At 38.3% G+C, this 23307-nt stretch overlaps 1 protein-coding gene across 1 annotated transcript in view; it reads right to left on the bottom strand.

Annotated features, from left to right (window-relative positions):
- Positions 1-3555: 3555 nt before the first annotated feature.
- Positions 3556-23307, bottom strand: part of LOC132908712 (B-cell lymphoma/leukemia 11A) — a 48142-nt gene continuing 28390 nt past the window's right edge. Inside the window, exon 3 of the mRNA XM_060962970.1 lies at positions 3556-9297. Within this exon, the coding sequence (XP_060818953.1) occupies positions 7160-9297 (2138 nt within the window). The 3' untranslated portion in view covers positions 3556-7159. The remainder of the gene's footprint in view (positions 9298-23307) is intronic.

Raw genomic sequence — 23307 nt, 5'->3', positions numbered from 1 at the left:
GGCACCTCTGCTTCTGACGTGGAGATTAGTGTCCGCCATTGTGGTGACGTCACCATAGTTAACACGCATTCAAACGACCGTGCAAACGGCTGGTGAAATTATTGACCAACGCCTCGCGAGTTTCGTCACCTCGTCCTCATTCGTTCTCTTGTCTTCCTCCTCTCTTCTCGTTTTCTTCTTTTCTTTTTTTCAAAAACTCATCACAAGTCATTTTACGTAAAAATAATCGAATAATAGAAGAGATAGGGTAAAAACTGATTTCATGGTGGACAGTAGGATAGAGGAAGGAGATGATCTATCGTTGAATCGTGTAACGTCGAGTCTGCAGGCAGAAGTCGGTACCGGTTGACAGATGAATTGTGCCCCGAGGAACAATGGGACCGACCAAAAATTAACGGCATTGTCTTAACTTTGAATTCGCATGGCGGCTGGTGTTTGCCTCATGCCGTAGTCGATTACCACGAAACAGGGAGGCGCGGTTGGGCGCGAACGCATTCAGAAGAGAGCTTTCCGGGCTTTCGATTACGCGCCCGACGACGGATTGTCCCTGGCGTTACTGCCGCATTTCGAACTTTATGACGTGTAATTTTGGCTTTGACATCTTCGGGAGATGTACGAGCGAGGAGGAAGGGAAAGTGTGCGTTTATAGCTACCCCCTGTTCTATTGCGTAAAAAATCCGTGGAGTTAGCAAAGTAGATGTAAATATGAAATGTTGATCACGTTGGATAGGATTTACCGTGATTTCTATTTTGAATCCTTTTGTTTTTTCAGGATGTGAATGCGATTATTAAAGAAATTCAATGATTTCATATATATTATGGCGAAAACATAGACGTTGATGGATGTATACGATAATTAAGTAAAATGTTTAGAAAATATTAACCGTGAAATTGCAATATAAAATTCTCCCTATTTCCATTTCCAATTTGACTTTCTTCGATTATTTAATAATTAGTTGAGACAATCGCGATAAGGAAAAGGAGAAATAGTATATATCAGTTTATATCTTTCCCAAAAATAAACTAAGGACAATAGAAACGATACATAAAATTCAGATTAATATGTTTATATAGAACGTTTTATTGTAAATTTCTAAAATTTTATGAGTGTGCATAATTTCTTTTTATATTTAGTAATATACAAATTTTATGTGAGAATTTATTATTATTCTGTTCATATATTAAATGCCAAACTGTAACGCGATTTCATTAACTTTACTGCTACTTTACCATTTACGAATTTATTTTGTAATTTAACTAATCAATTTATTAATACTTAATTGTCAGAAATCTACAACATTTATATTAATAATATTTTTACCTGATATTAAAACTGTGCTCAACCCCCGTATTACTGCAACCAGATACGCGCTACAGTAGTACCCATGGCTTGACGTGCAGGCGAACTATTCTTACCTGAGCCTCGTCCATCGATACCTCTTTCAAACGTGAGATGGCGTACAGCTCATTTCCAACAAGCGTTCTCCCTCGTACTATGAATTTAACGATCGCTCAAAGAAATCGATTAAAAAGAAAAATAAGAAATAATAGCTCGATTATCTGATTCCGGACAGAGCAGAGGCGATGGGTTCACGCGACGCGGCGGTTTCGCACACGCGAGACACGTTGCGAAATGCATTATGCAATAAACGTAATAAGCGTCCAATAGTAATGGCTCGAGAGGAGTTAAACAATTTATGTAACGAGCTTTCTATAGCCAGCGGAGGTGTATCGAGATCTGGCGTGAGATCGATCAATTATTCTCGCATAAATTCGCTCTTGTAATCGAGGAAGACGATCGTTCGTCAAGATCGTATGAATTGAAATTTATCCTCGACTGATACTTTTGGGTCGTGGATGACCGAAACAGTTTGATTTAGATTTAAGATTGATTACTCAATCTTAACTTTTAAGATCGTTTTTCTAAATTCTATTTAAAGTTTTTGTCATATAAAATAATGTTAAATAATTTAATAGATCATTTAACGATTATGAATCGAGGATCTTCAGAAATATTTCTTAAATTGTATTGATATTCATTTATACGAATTATATTTGTGACTGTATTTTTGAGTTAAAGATTCTACTTGGTTGAAAAAAATTATTTAAATAAATCTTGTACATTGATATATACTTATCTTCCTCCCTTATCCCTTTCCATTAAAACATAGGATTAATCTGGTACAATATCTTTTATCTAACGATCACGTGATATAAATTTAATCGTGAAAATAATTTACGTGAAATTATTGTATTATTTAAAATAACATTTTTTTGGAATTGCTATAAGTCAATTAGTGAGTCAATACCTTTTACTGTTACTGAAATCTTTCTTTCCTCAGGAACAAAATGCTCTTTTTACAAGGAATATTATTATACCTAGCTTCGTTAACAATCATTATTTGAGCGAGTTACTGTCAAAAATCAATCGATAAAAATACTAAATAATTATTATTACGCAATATACATTTCAATGCTGAAAAACAAAAATCTAACCCAAACCAATATGTCAGTGTGGTGGATAGTATAAAGGATTATAGTATAGAATAACGAGAACGAGAAATTACTGTTGCGACCCGTCAAATATATTTGGAATAAATTAAATAAATATAAGTATAAATACTGTCGAGAGAGAGAAAGAGAGGAAGAGAGTAAATACTAGTCGAGGAGAGACGGAAAATTCAAATTCGTTTTTATTCGACGGTTGCGTGTAGCGGCGATATTGTTTTGCCCGGTTTTTTTATCATTACGTTTCATGCGTCAAGACTGTGTCAATGTTCCGAGGCAAAACAACACGAGTTGCTCTCGATTTCCATCGTCCTTTGACCCCTGTGCCGCTACATCAGTATATATTATTGAAACAATTGATAAAACGCAACGTGTACGTCAGTAATAGTGGAAGTCTTAGTGAATCTAATTACTTCAAAAACCAATCTGAGAAATATTAATTTATAAGAGAATTAATAAAGATAGTGTTTAATACAAAAACCAGAATGGGAGTATATTAACATGACACGAATTATTTAAAAACAATGTGGTTTATTTGAATCGCACAAGACATACACCGTATCTGCTATGTTTATAATTACGGACCTCCCCGTGGAAAATCTGGTCAAAGGATGTGTCGCGAACTTTGGCCAGTCTTTGCCCGAAGATGCCTTGTTTTCTCGTATTGCCTTAATGTCGATCCTCGGTTTTTTCTGATTTTTCATTTTTCTTTATTTTTGTTTAAAGTGTTCGAAAGTGTTGCCAGGTCTTGAAAACCCAGTCGTACCGTGTCTAGAAACCGAGCTTCGGATTATTTTTACCCTGGATCAGAAGATTTCATGCTAAAAATCCAATTTCCCTGCTACCGACTGTTTTTGTTCGCCTCCGTTTCCGCGCATCCTGCCGCGTTCATCTTGCGTGTGGCTCATTTCCCATCCTGTCGCTTACTATATTATAGGAAATACTTCTTCATATTTTTCTTCTTGTTTATTTATTTTATTTAACTGTCTAGATACTTCAATTCGCTATACTTCTGACGTTTTGCTCTTCGCTTTATTTATTTATTTATTTTTATTTCGTCTGGGATTATCTTTTACCATTTTACGTGGTTTACCCTGTGTAGAAACGTTAGAAATCGATCGACAGGACACGGCGAGGCGAAATAACACGATTTATTTCACCCACGTGAAAGAAACTTCAGGTTTCGTCGTCTGGAATTCGTTCTGGAAGATTCCACTTTCGCGGCGAATTTACTCATCGTCTCCTGTCGATCGAATCGCCCGCCGCGAGATTTGCGTGTGTGATTGTGTTCTTTTTCTTTTTCTTTTTTTTTTTTTTTCCTATGTTCGCTTCGTGAGGCAGGGAACTTGGTCCTATGTGGGATGAATTCGAATAAGAAAGACGAGAGAAACTTTTGGAAACGAAGCGCGCGTTTCGTCGCATCGTCTCGCGGATTAAGGTCATTCTGTGAACTCATAATTCTTTTTCTTTCTTTTTACCATTCCTTTGATTTAATTCTATCTTGTTGTTTTACAGAATTAAACTTTTCGAAAGCATTCAAGAAGGACGAAATATCCATCTTTTAGATAATTGCCCCATTTGTTTCTCTTTTATTATTCGTATTCTTATAATGTTCACGTGCCAATAAAATGGCCAACAAACATCCTCGAAGATAATGATGAACGAAACGACGCGTTCTCGTGTGCACGAAAAAGATTGATGCAATTAATATTATGATGATTTTTATTTATTTCTCACGTTTGAACGCCGACGATCATGTTCGTCTGCCTTATTCTCCGCCCGGTTCTCCACCTCCCTGTATTCGTTTCCCATTTTTGCTACGGGCAGTGCCATATATTTACAATATATCGTATAAACGGAGCCTGGCATGTACGTATTTCAGAATCAATCTAACAAACGCTTTTTTTTTTTCTTTAACTAGATAACGAGATTTTCATTTTTTTATCATTTTGCCTTTTACCTAGGGCCGTACACGTCTAACACCGAGACAACTATCTTGATATGAGTTTTTTTCTCCTTTTATCCCTTTATTACTCACTCGTTATTGACACTCATACAATACACAACGCACGGAAAAATTGAACAAACTAACGTTCGATCTTTTTTCCTTTAACGCGCAGACGCACAGTTTCAACGAACTCATACATACACAAAAATCGAGAAACGCACATACATACTATACTCCAGTTACTCTTTATCTTATTGCCTAGATCATCTTTTTTTTTTTTTATTTAGGAACAGTCCCCTTCGAAAACGTTTACAACGAGGCGTTTTTCGGGAAAACGAAATGAACGAAGGAAAAAAAAAACGAAAGGGGAAGAAACAGAACTATACGGTACGCAGTATAATGGAACGTAAGAGAAAAGGAAAGATAATTGAACGCTGGATGCATCGATCGTGCGAATACAATATGTAAGTACCTCAGTCTTCGGTTTCTTCCAACGAAAAAAAGGGAGAAAGTAAAAGAATAATCAGTTAACCAACCGTCGCATCGTTTGGACGCGCCACTTGGTGGACACGACGATTTTCGCAGGATCAACGATCCGCGTTCTCGATCCTGCGAAAGCCGCGCGATATCCGATCAGCCGCGACGGCAATAAATATAACCAACGAACAAACGCGCTATAATAATAGCGCCAGCGTGTTTTGCGACCGCAAAATGACCGTCGAAGATTTCTCGAACGCCCTTCACACGAGCCAACCACAAAACTGTCTTTTCAACGTCTACAGATCGTATTTTTTCCAAATCATCGCTATTATTTTTCCCGAATTTAGTTTTATCACCTTTTTGTTACTTTTATTTTCTTCGTTATAATTCTTTTATTATCTGCATTAATTTCTTTTAATTTTTATTCGATTTTTTCTGTGAACGTGAATAGACAAATTTTTATGACTAGCTATCGAACGTTAATTAGACGCCCTTTTTTAAAAATCCGTTTAACATAGCGCCATCGCGAAAACAACAAAGAGAAGTTTCGATAGAGAGCCTTCGACGAACATCTTCGGTCAACGATCATCGCGCCGATAAACCTAAACAACTTTGGCATCTTCTTAACCATGTAAAACATCATCTTCGATAATAATTTAATAATAGCGGAGATAAAATAATGAAGACAGCGCTTACAGTCGCTTGTAACCGCGTTAATAATAGTGGCAATGAATAATAATAATAATAATCAGTATGACAATAATAATAATATAATAATAATAATAATAAAGTCAATAATTAATGTTAATAATGACAATAATAATATTAATAATAAGCAATAATAGAAACATATATAATAATATTAGATAATATTAATAGACAATAAAAGTACTATGATATATTTTACATAGGATCGGGGGTGGAGCTTAAAATCTAGAAAAAACGCAGCGCACACTTCCGGTTCACGCTGTATACGATTAATCGTACATCAAATATTCTCTGTATTCCTAATCATCGATAGCTAAACGCTGTTGTGGTATTATTTAAGGGTGGATTTGAGGTTTTTCGAATATCGATGTTTCGCGCTTATATACATACACAAAGGATAACTTCGAAATCGCTCACGTGATTATCCTTCTTCTCGATGGAGAAGAATAATCTGCCACTTTTATTTTCTGGCTTTTTTTCGCATTTTCTTCTTCTTCTTCTTGTTCTTAGAAAACAAAGAGAGACGCTCGATATATCGAAGCGACGTCGTTGGTGCAATGTACAAAAAGATTATTTTTCCCCTCCTAAACCTCTAAATCACTCCTCTCTCGCCCCATCTTTTCCACCTTTCACCCTAAACGCTATACGTACGAACTGGTTGCAGGTTTTTTCATATTATATAACGTAATGTACATACATATACACGTGAACACGGGCCTCCATTACACATATATACATATATTACGTTATACAGTATATTAGTATGCGATAATATTCTCTATCATTATTAAATAAATAATCTTCAAATGCGATAATAAAGTTACTATGTTCATTATCCTATGTATAATATTTATATTTTGTATAATTCATCCTCTCGCGATTTTATATTTATTTATACATTTACATATATTTTTATACTCTTTATGTATATAATATGTATATTTATATATATTCATATTTATAGTTTCTTTATTTATAACTATTTACTCTTTTTTAAATAGTTTTGCTGAGACTCGCAAAGTGGTAACCATTCGTTCGTTTCTCTAGTTCAATGTTTAAAATCCTCTTCATTCATCGAACTAGTTTGAATTTTTCTTTATATTCGGTTTCCTCCAATTTGGAAACCTTTCTTTTTCATCTTGAAGTCCTCAAACGTGGCTTTTTAACTTTCGAGGCTGACATTTGTCGTTGTTCTTCGTTTATACAATGATATACATTCCTTGTGTTGCCGAGACCGTTTCCAGGTCATATCGATCGGCTGTTTCCTCGTTCACCGACCTACCGCCTCCTCCAACACTGAGAGGCGATCCTGGACATTTGACCAGAGAAGATCATTTGGAGTATACTGCAACCGTGTCTTCGTCTCGACATTTTAAGGTTCATTGCCTTCGTCCAGGATTCGCCTTTCTGCCCTCTGTTTCACTTCCAAGGAAGGAGATCCCCTCTTCAGTACACCGGGTAAGGTGGCCTGTGTGGCCACAGTGGCGGGATCGGCGGTAGGCTTCCGTTCCAAGATCAAGTGTCCTTGGTACTCAACGACGAGTCCTCGTCTTGACTACCAGGGTATGGCATGCCTAGTTTTGGACCTTGCTGCACCACAACCACGCACTTTCTCATGTGCTTCTCCAACGTGCTTGGCACCGAGAATGGCATCTCGCAGAAGCGACATTTGTACGTATCTTTCCCGTGTCTACCGTGTGTCTTCATGTGCCTAGTCAGTTTCGAGCTTTGTGCACATGCGTACGAGCACAACTCGCACTTGTACGGTTTTTCTCCTGTGTGAGATCGCCTGTGTACCGTCAGGTTCGAGCAATTCTTGAATACTTTGCCGCAATACTCGCACGTATCGTTCCTGCCACTTCGTTCCTTTTTCAATAAAGGACTTGGTAAACCTTGAAGGGCTAAACTGGACGTGGTAGCCTTCGTTGCTTTACGGAATTCATTGTTTTCTAGGTAATGAGGACTCGGTAGCCAAAGGCCACCGAAGTCCGGCCCCGAAGATCTGGGAAAACCCTGACCCGAGAATATATTAGGTGTAGTTGAGGAATTGAAGTTCGTGGGCGATAACGCACTGTCTTTCTCCTTGTTGTTGTTCAGAGAGTTGGTCATGTTAGACGGCGATTCCGTTTTAATGAAACCGCCCCGATGGTTCTCCTGCAGAGCCTGCCTATAAGCCTCCGAGTACTGTGCGATGTTACTTAATCCAAACTTTTCCATCAAATCACCGACTAAACTGGCTGGTTTCTGCTCTATTCTACCACCGCTTTCTTCTCCGCTTTGACCTTGAGTAGTACTCAGATCCTCTGGTGTATTCTCTTCGTTATCTTCCCTTTCCCCTTTCTGTTCATTCTCGTCCGCTTCATCGAGATCCATATTCTCATCGCAACTGGAACCATCGTCCGGAACAGTTTCGACGCTCCCTTGAGGGCTAGCCGCGTTCAGATTCTCCTGGTGTTCTTTTCTCATGTGTTTCCTCAACTCGGCAAAGCTTGGAATCTCCATTTCGCAAACTTCGCACCTCGTCGGCGTCGTTTGTCCATCCTGCGTTCCATCCTGTCCATATTGTCTCTCCTTGTCCCTGTGACTTCTTCGATGCACGATGAGATTCGACTGGAAACGGAACTTCTTGTCACAGACCTCGCACGAGTAGATCGTTTCTGATACGGAGTCTGCGATGATGGGCGTCGAGGCGACAGGTGGACTGGTCTTCTCGCTATCGGTCGAATTATTATTGTTATGATGACCAACCGGGCTTTGACTGTAGCAAGGCGGCGAATTCTCCTTTTGATGATTGTTATGTGTCAGTATTGTAGCGTTGTTCGACGCCGGGCTGGGAGGTTCGACAGGTTGACTGTGATTTTGTGCTACTGGTTGTTGCTGCTGTTGGACGGTGCTCGGTACAGGTACAGGTGGTACCGGGGCGGGTGGGTTCGAATTCGTCGTCGAATTACCGCTACTAGGTGGAGCCGCGCCTAAGGACGGATTAGCGAGGCTCCTTAGGCGCGCCGAGTAAAAATCCAGATTGGCCTCGAGTGGAGGAGGATGCGCTTGACCGGCGAGACCACGGCCGTGCGACAGTTCGGCCAGGTTCGCCAGATTCCGGGCATTGTTCAAGGAGTCCAATGAACTACGGACCAAAGGATCTCCCAAATTTAAACCATCCATACCTCGAAGCGGATCGCCAAGATTTTGGAGGTTTCTCGTGGCAGTCTGTAACTCCTGAAGACCTCTATACCCTGCCAGAGGATTCAAGGCCAAAAAGTCCGGCCTAAACATGGGTGGGAAGCTTCGTTCGAGGTGCTGAGGTAACCTTAGAAAACTGTGAAGCGGATCGCCAACAAGGGACGCTGAGGATTGAAGTTGTTGTCGTCCACTGCTACTACCGCTAGAACTCGTGCCGCCGGATGAGTTTCCCGTGGATGAGCTTCCGGTGGATTTACTGCTTAGGTTCAGGTGGTTGGGTGGGCTCAGGTGATGCGTGTGAGTGGGTGTGGGCGTTGGTGGACTTGGCGCGGGTGTGTTCGACGAGGAGTTCGTCGATGACGACGAGGAAGTGTAAAGACGGGCGCCGTGCACGCTTTGTACGTGCTGGAGCATCTCCCACGCTGAGGATAGTCTTCTGGAACACTGCGAGCACTGCAGCCATCGTGGTTCTGAAACAGGATAATGCAGATGGTCTCGGTTAAATACTTGAAAGTATAGATTTTTGGAAAAGAACTCACTGAAGGAAGATATATCGTTAATTTATAGTAAATTGACAAATAGAGTATTTTACGAATATGTGGGACTATGTTGATACGAACAGCTACAAGGTGCAAAGGTTTTTTAATTTTAAAGAATTAATTTTCTCATCACAAATAGTACAACGGTAGACGAATCTCTGAAAACTTCTGGACTTCGAAGCTTGTGGATTGCTCTTCTTTCATAAAACGAGAATATTTAATATTTAATGCGAAGGGGAACGACTTCGGTCAACTTTAGATAAAATTAAAATATAACAAGTCTCCAGGGTCGTTGATCAGTCTGTATGAATTTACTTGCCCATGTAAAGATACAGAAATGCATCAGCGATCTGTCTATGTACAAGAAAAACACTGACTATTACCGTGATGTAAAAGACATGATATTTACATTCCGAATAACGAAAAATGGTATTAAGTAGAAAACTGTTGAAAAAGCCTTGATCACGCCTAAGATAAGGAAGGATCGAAAATCGTATAAAATATTACACCCCTGAGCAACACTCCTACGGGCGATCACGCGTACGATAAGTTGCAACCGCATCAAACAGTCCAGAAGATTACCGTGAACCACGATGATATATGGAAACACGGGGAAAAAAATCTCTCGTCAAAATTGTAGAGGGGCAAGGCGACACCACCGCGAGAACATGTGTGTCTAACGTGTGTCCGACCCACGTATATAGTAAGTTCAACTGGCTATCAATTTTCGAGGCACCCTTAATTTCGCGGAATCGGGATAGAAATCGGGTCTGCCGATTGAATTCGGAATTCAAACGGCGCGGCTGTGTCAAATTGCGGCCACGCCGGGGCTTAAAAATAATATCCCCGACAACGATGCTCCATAGTCGGGGGGTTGAAAAGGCAGGCTCGAGGCGAATGGGGATCGGTTCAGACTGAAACTGACCCTTAACGACTTCTCGACCCTGCCTCTCGCTCCGTCGACGACCGCGGGAGGAACTGGTTTTGAATTTCAATGTTTTTAATCCGGAATATCAGATTTTCGGCCATTTTTCACGCTCCGGAGACGACGCTCTACGCGATGCTAGGGTGTCCGTAGGATTTTATTAATTCGTGGCCACCCTCTCGTAAAAGAGGATGAAAGAAGACGAGAAAAAAATGGAAGGAAAACGGAACAGACGTTGCGATGGTCCCTTGTTTCGTACCGCGGAAATGCCATTGAACGGAGGATCAGGGACATATTCAGAGAACTCGTGATTCCGGACGTTAGGGTGTTTGTGAATTAAATTTGTTTGGAAGAAACATGGAGAGACGATGTGGAGCTTGTAAGCAGAGGGATTTTTCCTTTGAGGTGTAACGATAGTTGAGATTACGAACGAGGAAAAATGCAATTTAAGTTATATGAGTGAGGATTGAAAATAATTCATAACATGTCTCAAGATACATGAAATTGAAGTTTATATTTGTGTTCCGTGAATTTGAATATTTGACGATTCTTTTAAATAATGACATGTGCTTTTAGCAAATTGTATTCCTTTCAAAGCATACCTTATCTCTTTAATATGCCACTTGCTTTCGTCTTATATGTTATATAATCGTGAACTCATACTTATCAGGAGTTAATATATTTATCAATTTCAATAAAATATTGGGAGAAAAGTTCTGTGATTAGTATAAACGAGTTAGTGTTAGAATACAACATAAGCAAAGAATTACACAGTTAGATCGAACGTGGAAGGGAAGCGTGTTAGAAAATTAAAAAGTTGGGGATCGGTTCACCTATTATACCGTTTCAGACTGATTTAACATCGGGAAGAAAAGTCAACCGGAGAGACAAAAGATCTGGGAAAAATAAAAGCGGTCCTAATTAAATGGCTGTTCGAGATAGGGGAAGATCTTTGTCGTTGAAGGAAGTCTGGAAGCGAGAGTCTTAAAGCCGAACCTCCTCTAAATAAGATCTTACATTTTACTTAAGTTTCTTATTCCATTCGAATTGAGTCGTTTGTTACACCAAACGGAACGTTCTCGTCGATCGTTTACTCTTCTGAATTCTCTTTAAATCGTATAAAAGCAGTACGACTTGCGAGTAAAATGATCAGGTTCTATAGTTCATGTAGATTCTTCTATTTCCAGTGCTAGTTATACTTTGCGATCTTTCACGTTGCTTTATCGTAAATATCTTTTAAATTAACTGTGAATCAATGAAAAAGAAAATCATGGATTGTTTATAAAAAGCAATAAAGAAACTAACTACTAGCAAGCATTTAGTACCAAATACATATGAGCTTTTTCGAACTTAAATCGATCAACTCCGCTTTCTATAAACTTAGGAATGTCGCTTATCCAGATACGTAATTAGTACTCGACATCTCAGCAAAGAAACCACATTTTCATAAATTTATTGATCATAGAAGAATAGCGCAAATAACTGTAAATTTCAAAAATAGTTCTCACAAAACAATGTTTGCAATTATCCTGTTTGCACGCAGTTTAATTTATAAAGCCAATCCGCATAACTTCTGAACGATTCACATAGCCAGTATTCAATCCATCAAAAAGTGTTGAAACCACGACGAATACGTAGAATATTCAAAAAAAAAAAAAAAAAAAAAAAAAAGAAAAGAGATAAAAATTCCGAATACCAATGGAACAGGAAAACAACGAATTATTAACGATTTTTGGTCACACCTCGGTCTCGTTACTGAAATTATTCAAGAGAAACTGCTTGAGAGCCGCGTGGAACACACAGAAGCGTGTATCAACGATGTCCAATAAATGAATCACACTGGCGCGGATCCTGGCGACAATGGGACACGTAAACAATGAATCCTAAATTAAATTAGAAACAACTCGAGGGACGTCAGCTTCATAAGCGATAGGATATACCCCGCGACAATACACAATAGAACACATATCGCCGCGTGTAACAAGGTGCTAAGTAGAATAACGAGGCTGCCGGGTGGGCGACAGATTTTTCTTCTCCGCCTCGCTGACCTTTCACCACGATTACGTTTGCGTTTACGCGTCGTGGTAAGAAACGCTCGCGGAATGGAAGAGGGAAAATACCGTGATTCCTCGCAGATAACCTCGTTCCAACGTCTACCAACGTTGCGTCGGCTTCGAGGCTGAAGTCTGAAGTTCAAACGTGATCGTATATGCAGTCTACAGGGGAAGATGATGATAGATACATTCGGGATTTTTATACAAATTTATATTGTATTTTTATGGACACAACTAAAGAAATAGTAATTAAATAGAGATTCGTCCTATCTATTACAAATTATTATAGTTACCTGTTATACATTTTTACCTGCAATACATTAATACATTAAAAATACACTTGTTAACAACTACAACAAGTTCGTTACCTTGGACATTTTAAATATTTTTTGCATATTATGTACATGTTCTCATAAGTACAGAAACATTAACGTTCCATTCATGGCAGAACGTATTCATCGATCACATTTTCAACGACAATGAATATTTTTCCAATATTACTTATATTTCATACAGATGACTTCAAGACGTAGCTTATTTCATGATGCAACTTATATCTTCGATTTGTAGAAATCATTAAACGAACTCGTAATATACGATCCTGACAAATAGAACATCTCGACGAACATAATAAAACTTTTCTAATTTGAGTTGACCGCTTCTACTATTCAACAGAATTTCCAAACAAAACTGAAACGACTACACGGTTATCTCGACAAGCGGTAAAACAAAGGAGCGCGATACCGCAGAAACAGGAAGAAAAACCACTTAATTTTCACCGCGTCATCGATTCGACGAACCTTTTCGAGTGCGAACTTGGCTGACCCCGGCGAGGAGAAAATTAGAAAGCGAAGAAAGGGACGAGTCACGTCACGAATGAGGGGTCATCGAGTGGCAAACCGTGAAAATTTGGCATATTGTTTCACGCGTCTGGCCCTCGGGCGAGCTTTCGTCGACCGGAAGTCGATGATATTACCGAGTTCCCTCGAACTCGTTGAAGAGGGGACCCGACACCGAGGAAGATAAGCAAGTGCTCGAGCATAATAAAGGTGTATCGATTCACAGGCGGACGCTTTTCATATGCAAACGTCGCGGCCGGCCATCCGTTAGGATTATTTCTTTAGATTTTCCACCATCTTCTCTCTCTATGGATGCTTCTGCCCTTACTGAAGATGCGGCCGATAGAGAAGCGCATCGATCACGATTTATAGAGTTCCACTTTATAACGTGAATGGTGTTGCGAAAAAAGTACTGCGGCAATGGAAATCATTGGAAATTTGAAAGTTCTGTATGGAGCTGGCGCATAAAAATTATTAAGAAAAAGAAAATGAGAAAATTATCTGTACATTAAAATTATAGTTAGCGCATCTTGGTATTATTAAGTTTGCAAGAATTACATTTTCACATTATTACATAGAATGGATGATATATAACATACTAGAAAATTTTAAATACGTGTGCGATCACCTATGAGTCGACAACCTCAATCGAAGATTAATTTTAAGAAGAATTTAATACAATTTAATTATTCAATTTACATATCGTATTGTGAGAACGTAAATGACCGTATCATCTAGTTCTAGACTACTCTCTTTCTATTGTTAGTATGTATGTGTATGTGCGTGTATGCCGAGCCAATACACGTGACTTCGTCGAGCCGCCGAGCCGCCGCGGCTTTTCCGAAAGGGCCCGGCTTTTCCTTTTGTCTTTTAACCGTCGAAGTCGATCAACGAGCCCGATCAGAGTGTAACGAGCAGTTCATAACGAGCCGGTCGCCGTTGAAGTTCTGTGCTAATAACAAGCCTCTACATTCTACGCTATTGAGAAACAATTCTTCGTAACTTCAAAATTACAATGAATTAATATAAACATTTAGTACAATAGTACATTTTGAGCTTTTTATTAAATTTTCTACGTGAATAAGGACAAAGAACCGTTTTACAAAAAACAGATAAACTAATTTATTATTATATTTATCATCATACAATAATCGTATCTTCGAACGAGAACTTGATCAAGCAATATGCAACTAAATTTCTATTAAAGAATTTTGTTAATATATTAAATACTAAATATACGTGACATACGATTTGATGGCAAAATCTAAATTCGTCAGGGGTATCGTAGGATCAAATAACGAACAATGTGGTCGCATACGAATACATGGTCTTCCGGTGCTCGCGATAGTGACCGAACGATTTTCCTCAGAAATTGCCCGACAAATTGGCCCACGCGACGTTTACGGGCAAATCGTTCGGAATGCCATTGTTTAACGACCATCCAAACCCTGGTCATCCTACGAATACTTCCTTTCAACCCTTTCACGGAAGATTTCACACGAAACCTAGCTACCCTCAATCGGTGGGTATAGTTCGCGAAATAATTTCCCAAATATTCTTCGTCTCTTCAATACGCTTTTTTTCAAACGCATTTCTCATAGACTTCTAACGTGTTCATTTTACAAACTTTTGGAAAAATTACGACATTGGAAGTTATTCTTTCATAATATAATATTTTATATATTTTACTGTATGCGCTACATACTATATGAAGATAATAAGACGGAAATATAATAAGTTCATTTTTATTGATTTCGTAATTTCAGTATTTTTAATATCCCATGGCTGAAAAATAGATTCATAAATGCAGAAAGTTTTTTAAAGGAAAATATTCACTGCATAATGAATAATATTCAATATTCACAAATGTTACGTTTATCGTAAGTCAGAGTCTATCGTATATAGAGATTTATCTTCTGAATATTTCATACATTTTTACAGATGACACGAATTCTGCATATTCTTGGCTCTTTAAATTTTGCATAAGTGTATAAAAATTCGCAACCTATTTACGATTAAAGATTAACTACAACGTTAAAGAGTATGTTCAATTTGGCACTTTGCACTAACTTGGTACGAAAGAAAGAAGCAAGTCAAATTCTAAAAAAAATATCTGAATGAGCCTCCAGGAGCCAAATTAGACAATTCTACTTTTTATTATTATCTTAATTTCATTGCGTAAGTCCACGAGGAATATTGAATTCTCAAGAAACGAATGACTTACTTCTGGAAGTTCATTTATCGCAAAAAGATAAGGCGAATTTAAAAACCACTGTTTGTAACGTCATTATGTTCTTATGCTTTGTGTATGCGAAAGATTCTCACAAGAAGAATGTTACGAATGAAGAAAGCTGCATACGGAAAGTGGAAAATATGAAACTATTAAATAAATTCATTTGATGTTCCTATGAAACACCGCGAGGCAAAGTTTCAATCGGTCAATCTCTGTCGAACAAGCATAATCTGATCCCTGATTGCGATGCGGCGCGCGTTGTCCCTTTTAAGTGCAACCCTTGTACGTAGGACAAAGTGCATACGCCGCATACGTTGGCTAATCGATATTTTAATATTGTCACACGCCATTCTGGATTAAAGGGCTTGCGGCGTATGCGTGTACACACACTTGGATACGTGTGTACCCGTAGTGACGTGACGAACAGCAGATGTGCCTGGTTTGAAAAGCGAGAAGATTTCCTCCGACGAAACTGTATCGTTTTAATAAATTTTCGTGCCGTCCACGGGACGTTCGTCGACCGAAAATTCCGAAAACAATCGCCTCTGGACGATCAATAGCCGTTGCCAGTAATTATCGTTTCATAATTAATAAATCCTGGAAATAGTTATCGCTCGGTGATCACGACTGTTGTTAACGTACCTCTGTTTGAGAGTAGCTTTGGTAGAATTCGAAACGAACTGCTTTTTGGATCTGTAGAGATCAGACTGAGATGTAAAGAAACCTGATTTTTGGAGACACGTAAAATTGAATGGTCCTGCCGAGTCTTACGTCTCGCCTGTCGCGTTCAAATTCTGCCAGATTTAATTTACGTGAGCGTAATATTATTTGAAATGTAGCGTTTGATCTGCGATTCTTCGTTTAGCATTCTGTTAATTGAGAGACCGATAGTTCTGCCTTTTTTCTTTTTTTTATTTAAAGTTTCAGAAGTGTATTAACATTTTGGTACTTGTACGCATTTGATTATTTTATTTGGTGAATTGGATTGCAATTTTATGGAAATATTTGCTGAATTAAATGTTCGATCAAATTTGCGTGTCTTATTTTCATATTTCTTGGATTAATCTCTTTTGCGAGATAAATTTCTATTAGAGGATCTAAACAAGATGGAATATATAGGTCATAAGAGGAAAAATTGATAAGCCACATTATGTGTCATGAGCCTTTGGATAAAATTTGCTACTGTATCCTACGGCTAAATATAATGCGAAAATGTTACTCAAATAAAACACGTTAAAAGCTTTATCAAAAAGTTACAACAGAAATATGGAAATAACGATGAACCGATTTTTTTTTCTGTTTTTAATGTAACATATTCCAAACATAATTTTATTAAAACATTAAATTCAATCTATCGTCAAATGCGCTATATGTTATGAACATCGCTGAAACTTTCGTGAATCGAAGCTCTCTCTTTAAATAAACCCACATACTGTTCGAAGCTTCCCGCGACTGTATTTCTCGTGGTCACTACAATGTTGCAACGCGACTGGCTAGCGTTTTCTCCGAGACTTTATGTCCCTTGTTCCCCTGTCCAACCGCAAACGTCAAGAATGGACCACGGTGCCCATTAACTCTCTCGTCTGGCAAACAAACGAAAGAAAAGAATCTCGAAGCGAGAACGTTGTGTTCTTCTGTTTGAAATAACAACATTTCCAAAGAGCGCGCGTGCCAAAAATATTGCTCTTCTTCGAATGTTTGCGCGTTATTGCGTGCAGCTTCATCTGCCAAACATGGTGCAGTTCAAAAAAGAAACGAAAAGAAAAGGCAAAGTGAGGACGCGTTTATCTTGGCAGTCTGAAACGTTGCTGCTGTTACTTTCTCGTCTTCGACTGTGACACTTTAATTGTCTTCGTTGAACCTTCGCCGCCAGGAAGAAGACAAATGAAGTTTGTAGTGAGCTTTTTAACGTGTCTTTGTTCAAGAAGATTGGCAAGGGCATGAGGATAAAGGGTTGAGAAAAAATTGAAAACCGAAAGAAGGTCGTGTAAAATGGAAACTAAACCTTTATACTTTGATAACTCGCGTGACAAGACCAACGATTTAAGTAGATTCTTCCAATAAAATTTTTTGCGACCAAGGATTTGTTTCAAAACGAGAAAGATTACAAGTTAGTAGTCTTTTTCACTTTTCTGCTTCATATGGGTTGAAGCAATACGATACAGTATAGCAGATTACCGAACTGCCCTGTTTTTACGACCAGGTTTTCAGGACAAATATAGGAGGAAAAAATAATATTGTATATAAGCACCGCTTTACAGCGACTTAAATCCAATTTATAAATTGTAACGCTAAAAAAATGTAATTCCGATACACAAAGTATTGTATGGCTATGTCGTACCGTCACGTATCGGTACTTTTGCCTAAACCACCCCACAACCGAAATTCACTGTTTATTATGAACAACATACACATGTAATACTCATCTTCTTAGACAATAAAAGTTATAATAAAAAACAGTGTAGTGCGAAGGATTAAACAAGTATGACTTTGTAAAAATTTTCAAGGAGGTTTCTTCGAAAAATTAATGACCTTTTACTGCAAGGAATAAAGACAATGTCTACAAGATTCACATGGAGCATAGAATATTAATTAACAACTTAACAACAACGACTACGATAACTTGATTAGATGCGAGATAATTTAATTTCGATCAACCAGTTGAAATTGTCATCTAATTAAAATTCAATCGAAAACCATCGCGCTATATCGATTGTTACCATCAAAAAGATTTGAACACTTCGAAACTAAACGTTCGAGGAAGAAGTCGTCGCGAGTAACGATGACGAAAAGTAGAGGAAAGATCCTTAAAAAATCTGATAGAAAAACACGAAGAGAGGGTAAAAAGTGAAGACCGTCGCGCGTATTGGCACTGGCGCTACAGTGTATCACTTTTATGTCGTCCTCGTTGACTTCCTTCCTTGCGGGGGTGAGAAAGCAGGGAAGAAAGAAGGGAACGGAAGGGCTGCAGGAGCTCGAAACCCTGAGATACAACCAATTCGCAAGCAATTCTCGTCGCGCCTCGGGCGGTCCACGAAGACGAGCTAGCACGAGGATGACAGAGAAAGAGAAACGAGTATAAAGCGAAATAGAAAGAGATGGAAGAGGTTCAAAAAGGGGACGAGCGAAGGAAGCATAAAGAACCACCGTTGGAAAAAGCTCGGCCACGAACGAGAATTAATATTCCAGACAAACGTGACAGATAGATCAAATCTGCATCTCACCGGGAACACCAGTGTCAATTTCGACGGATTATCGCTGCTTGTCTCGGTTCCTCCTTTTCATCCCCCATGCCAAACTTTCGTTTTTCCCTGTAACGTCAATCTCGATCTCCTTACGTCTCTGTTTTTCAAGAGACAACCTCGAGAAGATTTTTTTTCATTCTCTGTGTTGGTTTCAGAGTCGCCGATCTTCTTCGTCTGTAGAAAGTTTGTATTTATGAACATAATTTTATGATGTATTTTTGTCAATTTCGTGTAAGTGAATAAAAGACCTTTAAAAGAAGTTATTTATGTGTATTGCCAGTTATCAGCATGAAATTTACCACTTTTTTATTTTTTTCGTTAGAAGATCAGCGGTTAAGCGGAAAGCTACGAGTCTTAAAACTCTCCAAGTTTATAAAACATGTTTCCAAGATCATCCAGAGCTTCGATAAACGTTCCATTTACGAAAAATTCAAAAATTCCTGATCTATATAACATTCTATAACACTATTATATCATCAAACTTACTTATAGCAAGTTAACCAACCTCAACATCTTACTCCTTCGAGAACCAAACTACGTTAAACCCTTTCACCGCAAAGGGTCCAACACATCTTCCACTTATTCCAGCTAAAATATTATGTCAAAAGACACAGTTGCCATTTTCACTCATGAACGAACTTTATCAAAAAACTAAATAAAAGGCAGATGATCCAGAGTCTAAAGTCTAGAGGGTTCCATTTCCGCTTCACTTCGTTTCTGTCGATCGTCTCCGATTCAGGTTACTTTACCTAGAGACAAACTACAAACTAGATACACCGTGATGTCGCAGATCAACCGGTTCGCTCACATTCACGCATATTATCCCACGAATTCACACATACGTATTCGCGTGCGTGCTCGTGCAGCATTGGCTCGTGCGGACCACGTGGCCAAACAATAGGACGATTCTAATTGGGCTTTTGGACGTGGCCGGTCGATGACAAAAAAACTGGGCAAAAAAGGCGACGAAAGGGGCTTATCCAGGAGAACAAGTCCAACGTGGACGCCGTGTTGGGGGATGAGCACCAGGATGGGGTTAACGCTCTTTCTCCGCGTACCTAGCAGAAAAGGGGGACCGGGGATGCTTCAGCGAGTTTCACGGACCGTGATGAAATTTTAAAGAGACACACCGGTGCGCTCGCGCCGGATCAACAAGCTGTTGCGTAATTATTATCGTTTGCATTAATCAAGCGGTGGCCGCGGTTTGCCCGCGATGGAGATCGACCCTTCGAGTGTGAAAAATCTTCGAACACAGTGAGATGACAGGGAAAGGGGGGTAAACACATACTTGGACGGTTGGGTTGAGATCTTCCAATGAAGTTTCATGATGTTCGGATGAGTTTGATGATGTTTGATGATGTTTAATCGCGTATTACTGCCGTTTATATCAATTGGTTTAACGTGTAGCGAATGTTTAACTCTAGAAGAGCTAGTCGAGTCACTTTGGATTGCAAGTAAATATAATTATTTCAAAATGTTTAATTTTTGAGAAAAGATAAGAGCGCTTCTATGTTTCGTTAGAAATTATAGCAGGTTATTATTATTTGTGATTATAGCGATTAGTTTTGAAATATAGCGAAATATATTCAAGATAAATATTGGGATAAAGAAACTGGTATTTCTATTTAAATATGTATACAGGTAGGATGAAAGTAATTTAATGTGGAATAGTGTTTGCATGAGTTAATTAGAATTATGTATCACTGGAATCTGAGTCTGAGGTAATAACGTATAATGTATTATACATCTGATTGTGAGTAGCTAATAACTGTTATATATTAATGATAATTAATAACGTTTTGCATTTTAATAAGCATAGATATGAAGGTATATAAAGGATTCCTGAATGCAGTTAGCATTATTTGTTATTAGCTTTTTCGAACAAGTGAACTATTATAGGGTTACATTATTGATAATGGACATTGCTATTCATTTATTCTGTTATTCATATCATGAAAAAATAATCATTCGTTTTTAATTGGTATCGTTGGGTCATAGGTTACGATAATAATTTATGCTAGGTTTGTGTTAAATTAATCTTACAGTATAAAGATTACTAATGATATTTATCGTGTAAAATGTGAAATTATGTAAAGTAACCTATAAAATCTAAACCTACCATAAATTTAATTATTTTAATTATTTGTAATAATTACTAATTTATAATTCAACGATGCTACTTCAAAGTTAACGCAGAAGATCTAATTGTGATTCTTTCTATTAAATACAATACAGTCTATTGCACGAAACAGCAATCACATGAAAGCTTATCTCATTTTAAATAACTCGACTTGAGCCGTTTATATTAAATTAATTCCTTGCTTAATGATATCTTAATTGTTGTAGAAACATGTCAGACGACAAATTAGTCATTACTAATTAGCAATTCTCAATTTGAAGAATGGAAACAGTGTTAGCGTTCGAATAAAATTGCACAATTTATAGCACAAGTGACATTTGATATAAATCAATCAGGGATCGAATATTTCAATAAAGTACTTGGTTCGAAAAAGTGTAATAAGATCAAAAATTATATTATACAGATCTGTTTTTGCAACTTTTCGTAACTTCAATGGAACGCCTAGTGATCTCAAACTTTTAATCAGCAGTGTACATATAAATCAACGTTGTTTCATCGATGGTAATCGTTCCAATCGAACGATTATTCCGCCAATATCTTCTCATCCAGGACTTTCCTATAATCGTCGCTTTTCGAACGGGACACAATTAAGATGGAACGATTCTTAAGTCTTAAGGAATGGCCGGATCATTCCGGAGCGAGCGTGATAATATTTGCAAAAGCGAAAACACGCTAATTGTAAGAAAGAGAGCAGAGGAACGACCAGCGATTCTCATTGAATACCATTACCGGGATCCGTCTTTTCTCTCTTTCGTTTCCACCCTCTCTGTCTTTATTTCTGCGATGCAAAACAGCCGGCCGCGGCAATTTGCACAGGTAAGCACCGAGTTAAGAATCTCAAAGGCTGTGCTTTCAATTCATCAGGGGCGTCGGGCCGCATGAATTTCGTTCGAGGTCGTCGCCGTGTCTTTGAAGTTAATCGGAGTAAACCGTCGCGATCCTGGTGTCGATTCGTCCCTACGAGTGGGTGCGAAATTGAAACCCTCCCTTTCATATCGTTGTCATTCAGTCATCGAACGTGCCTATTTTTTAAACAAATTTCGAAGAAACTAACGGATCAGGATATTATGAATGGAAACTTGAAAATTGGCGAGGTTGACTGATAGCGAGCTAAAAAGTTTATTTTTCGCGTTTTAAGTGTATACCTTAGATTAGTAAAAGATACGAATCGAATGCACTACTTTTGTGGTTCGATTTTTCAGGTGCAAGAGAATTCTTGAGAATTATTAAATTACATAACATAATGACGATATTGTGGTAATAATAATCCTACGAAATGCTATGTAAGATGACGTTGAACTTTATGAAAATTGAACACAGTGGGGATATTTTTTATTCATCCTGTGAATATTTCAACTTTTACATTCATGATTTATACAAAGTTTCACGAGAAATGTTTATATTCTGTCTTTCAGACAAAATTATAGTTCACAACTGTTCGCTAATATTTCTATCCTAAATACCAGTAATTCTGAATCGAATAAAAAATGAGATGAATTTACAAAGACTGTATCTATATATGGAAACATGCTACGAAATTTTATTTCTTTATGTTTTAACTACAATTTTTACAGCCACGAGTGTTATTTGCATCGATTCGATAAAAGTCGCGTGGACTGTCGACCATCGAACGGTCGATCTGTCATCTGCGCAGTAAAATTCTGGTTTTGGATTCGCTGGTCGAGGGGGCGAGAAAGAAAGAAAGAGAAAAAGGGAGTTTTAAAGTACAGTTACGGGCTGCCATGTGATGTCGATCGTGGTTCAACGAGCATGGACAATACCGCGGTAGATTCGATTTTTGAATTTAAAGAGCCCGCTCGGGGATTGGGGTGAACCTGCCCCCATAGCCTCTCCCCTGCCCCTCATGGCCCTCTTTTTTATCGGTGGCCGCATTGTCGAAAAGTTCAACGTGCGAATGTCCACGCTGGTTTTCAATCATGGTCCACGATGAAAAGTCGTAATTAATTTTATTTTCGAAACTTGCCGCTAGTTTGATTTCGGTTTCGAGTGCCGCCGAGGGAATCATAGAACCGTCACGCTACAGGGTAGGGGAAAGTTTGTAGACATCCATCTGGATGATCGAAAAATCTCAATGGTTTATTAGATATTAAAGAATAAAGGACAGGAATCCTACGTAGTATCTTAGGATAGTTTCAAAAATTTATGACTTCACACATTTTTTTTTTTTAAGGACGAGCAGTTATGGCAGTAGGTTTGTAATTGAAAACATGATAGAGAAGAGTCAGTAGCTCATTGTTATCGAGTTAACTATTGAATTGTTTGCAAATTAAATCATTAAAATTGCTAATTCGAGAAATGAAATTTCCAAGAATATCGATATCGTTTTTTAAATCGGAAAATAAGTAATAAATCGGAATTTTATTCTGTTGTTATATTAAACAGATTTTCGAATCGAATTTAACGTAATTTGTTACTTATTCTATCGGAAATGTCGGCTCGGGAACTGTATAGTGTACGGAGAGCATTTGTTGCCGGAACACTCGC

This window comes from Bombus pascuorum, chromosome 7, assembly GCF_905332965.1.
Source record: "Bombus pascuorum chromosome 7, iyBomPasc1.1, whole genome shotgun sequence".
Taxonomy (NCBI): domain Eukaryota; kingdom Metazoa; phylum Arthropoda; class Insecta; order Hymenoptera; family Apidae; genus Bombus; species Bombus pascuorum.
The sequence above is the reverse complement of the archived record's forward strand: the minus strand, read 5'-3'. Positions and strand labels throughout refer to the sequence as shown.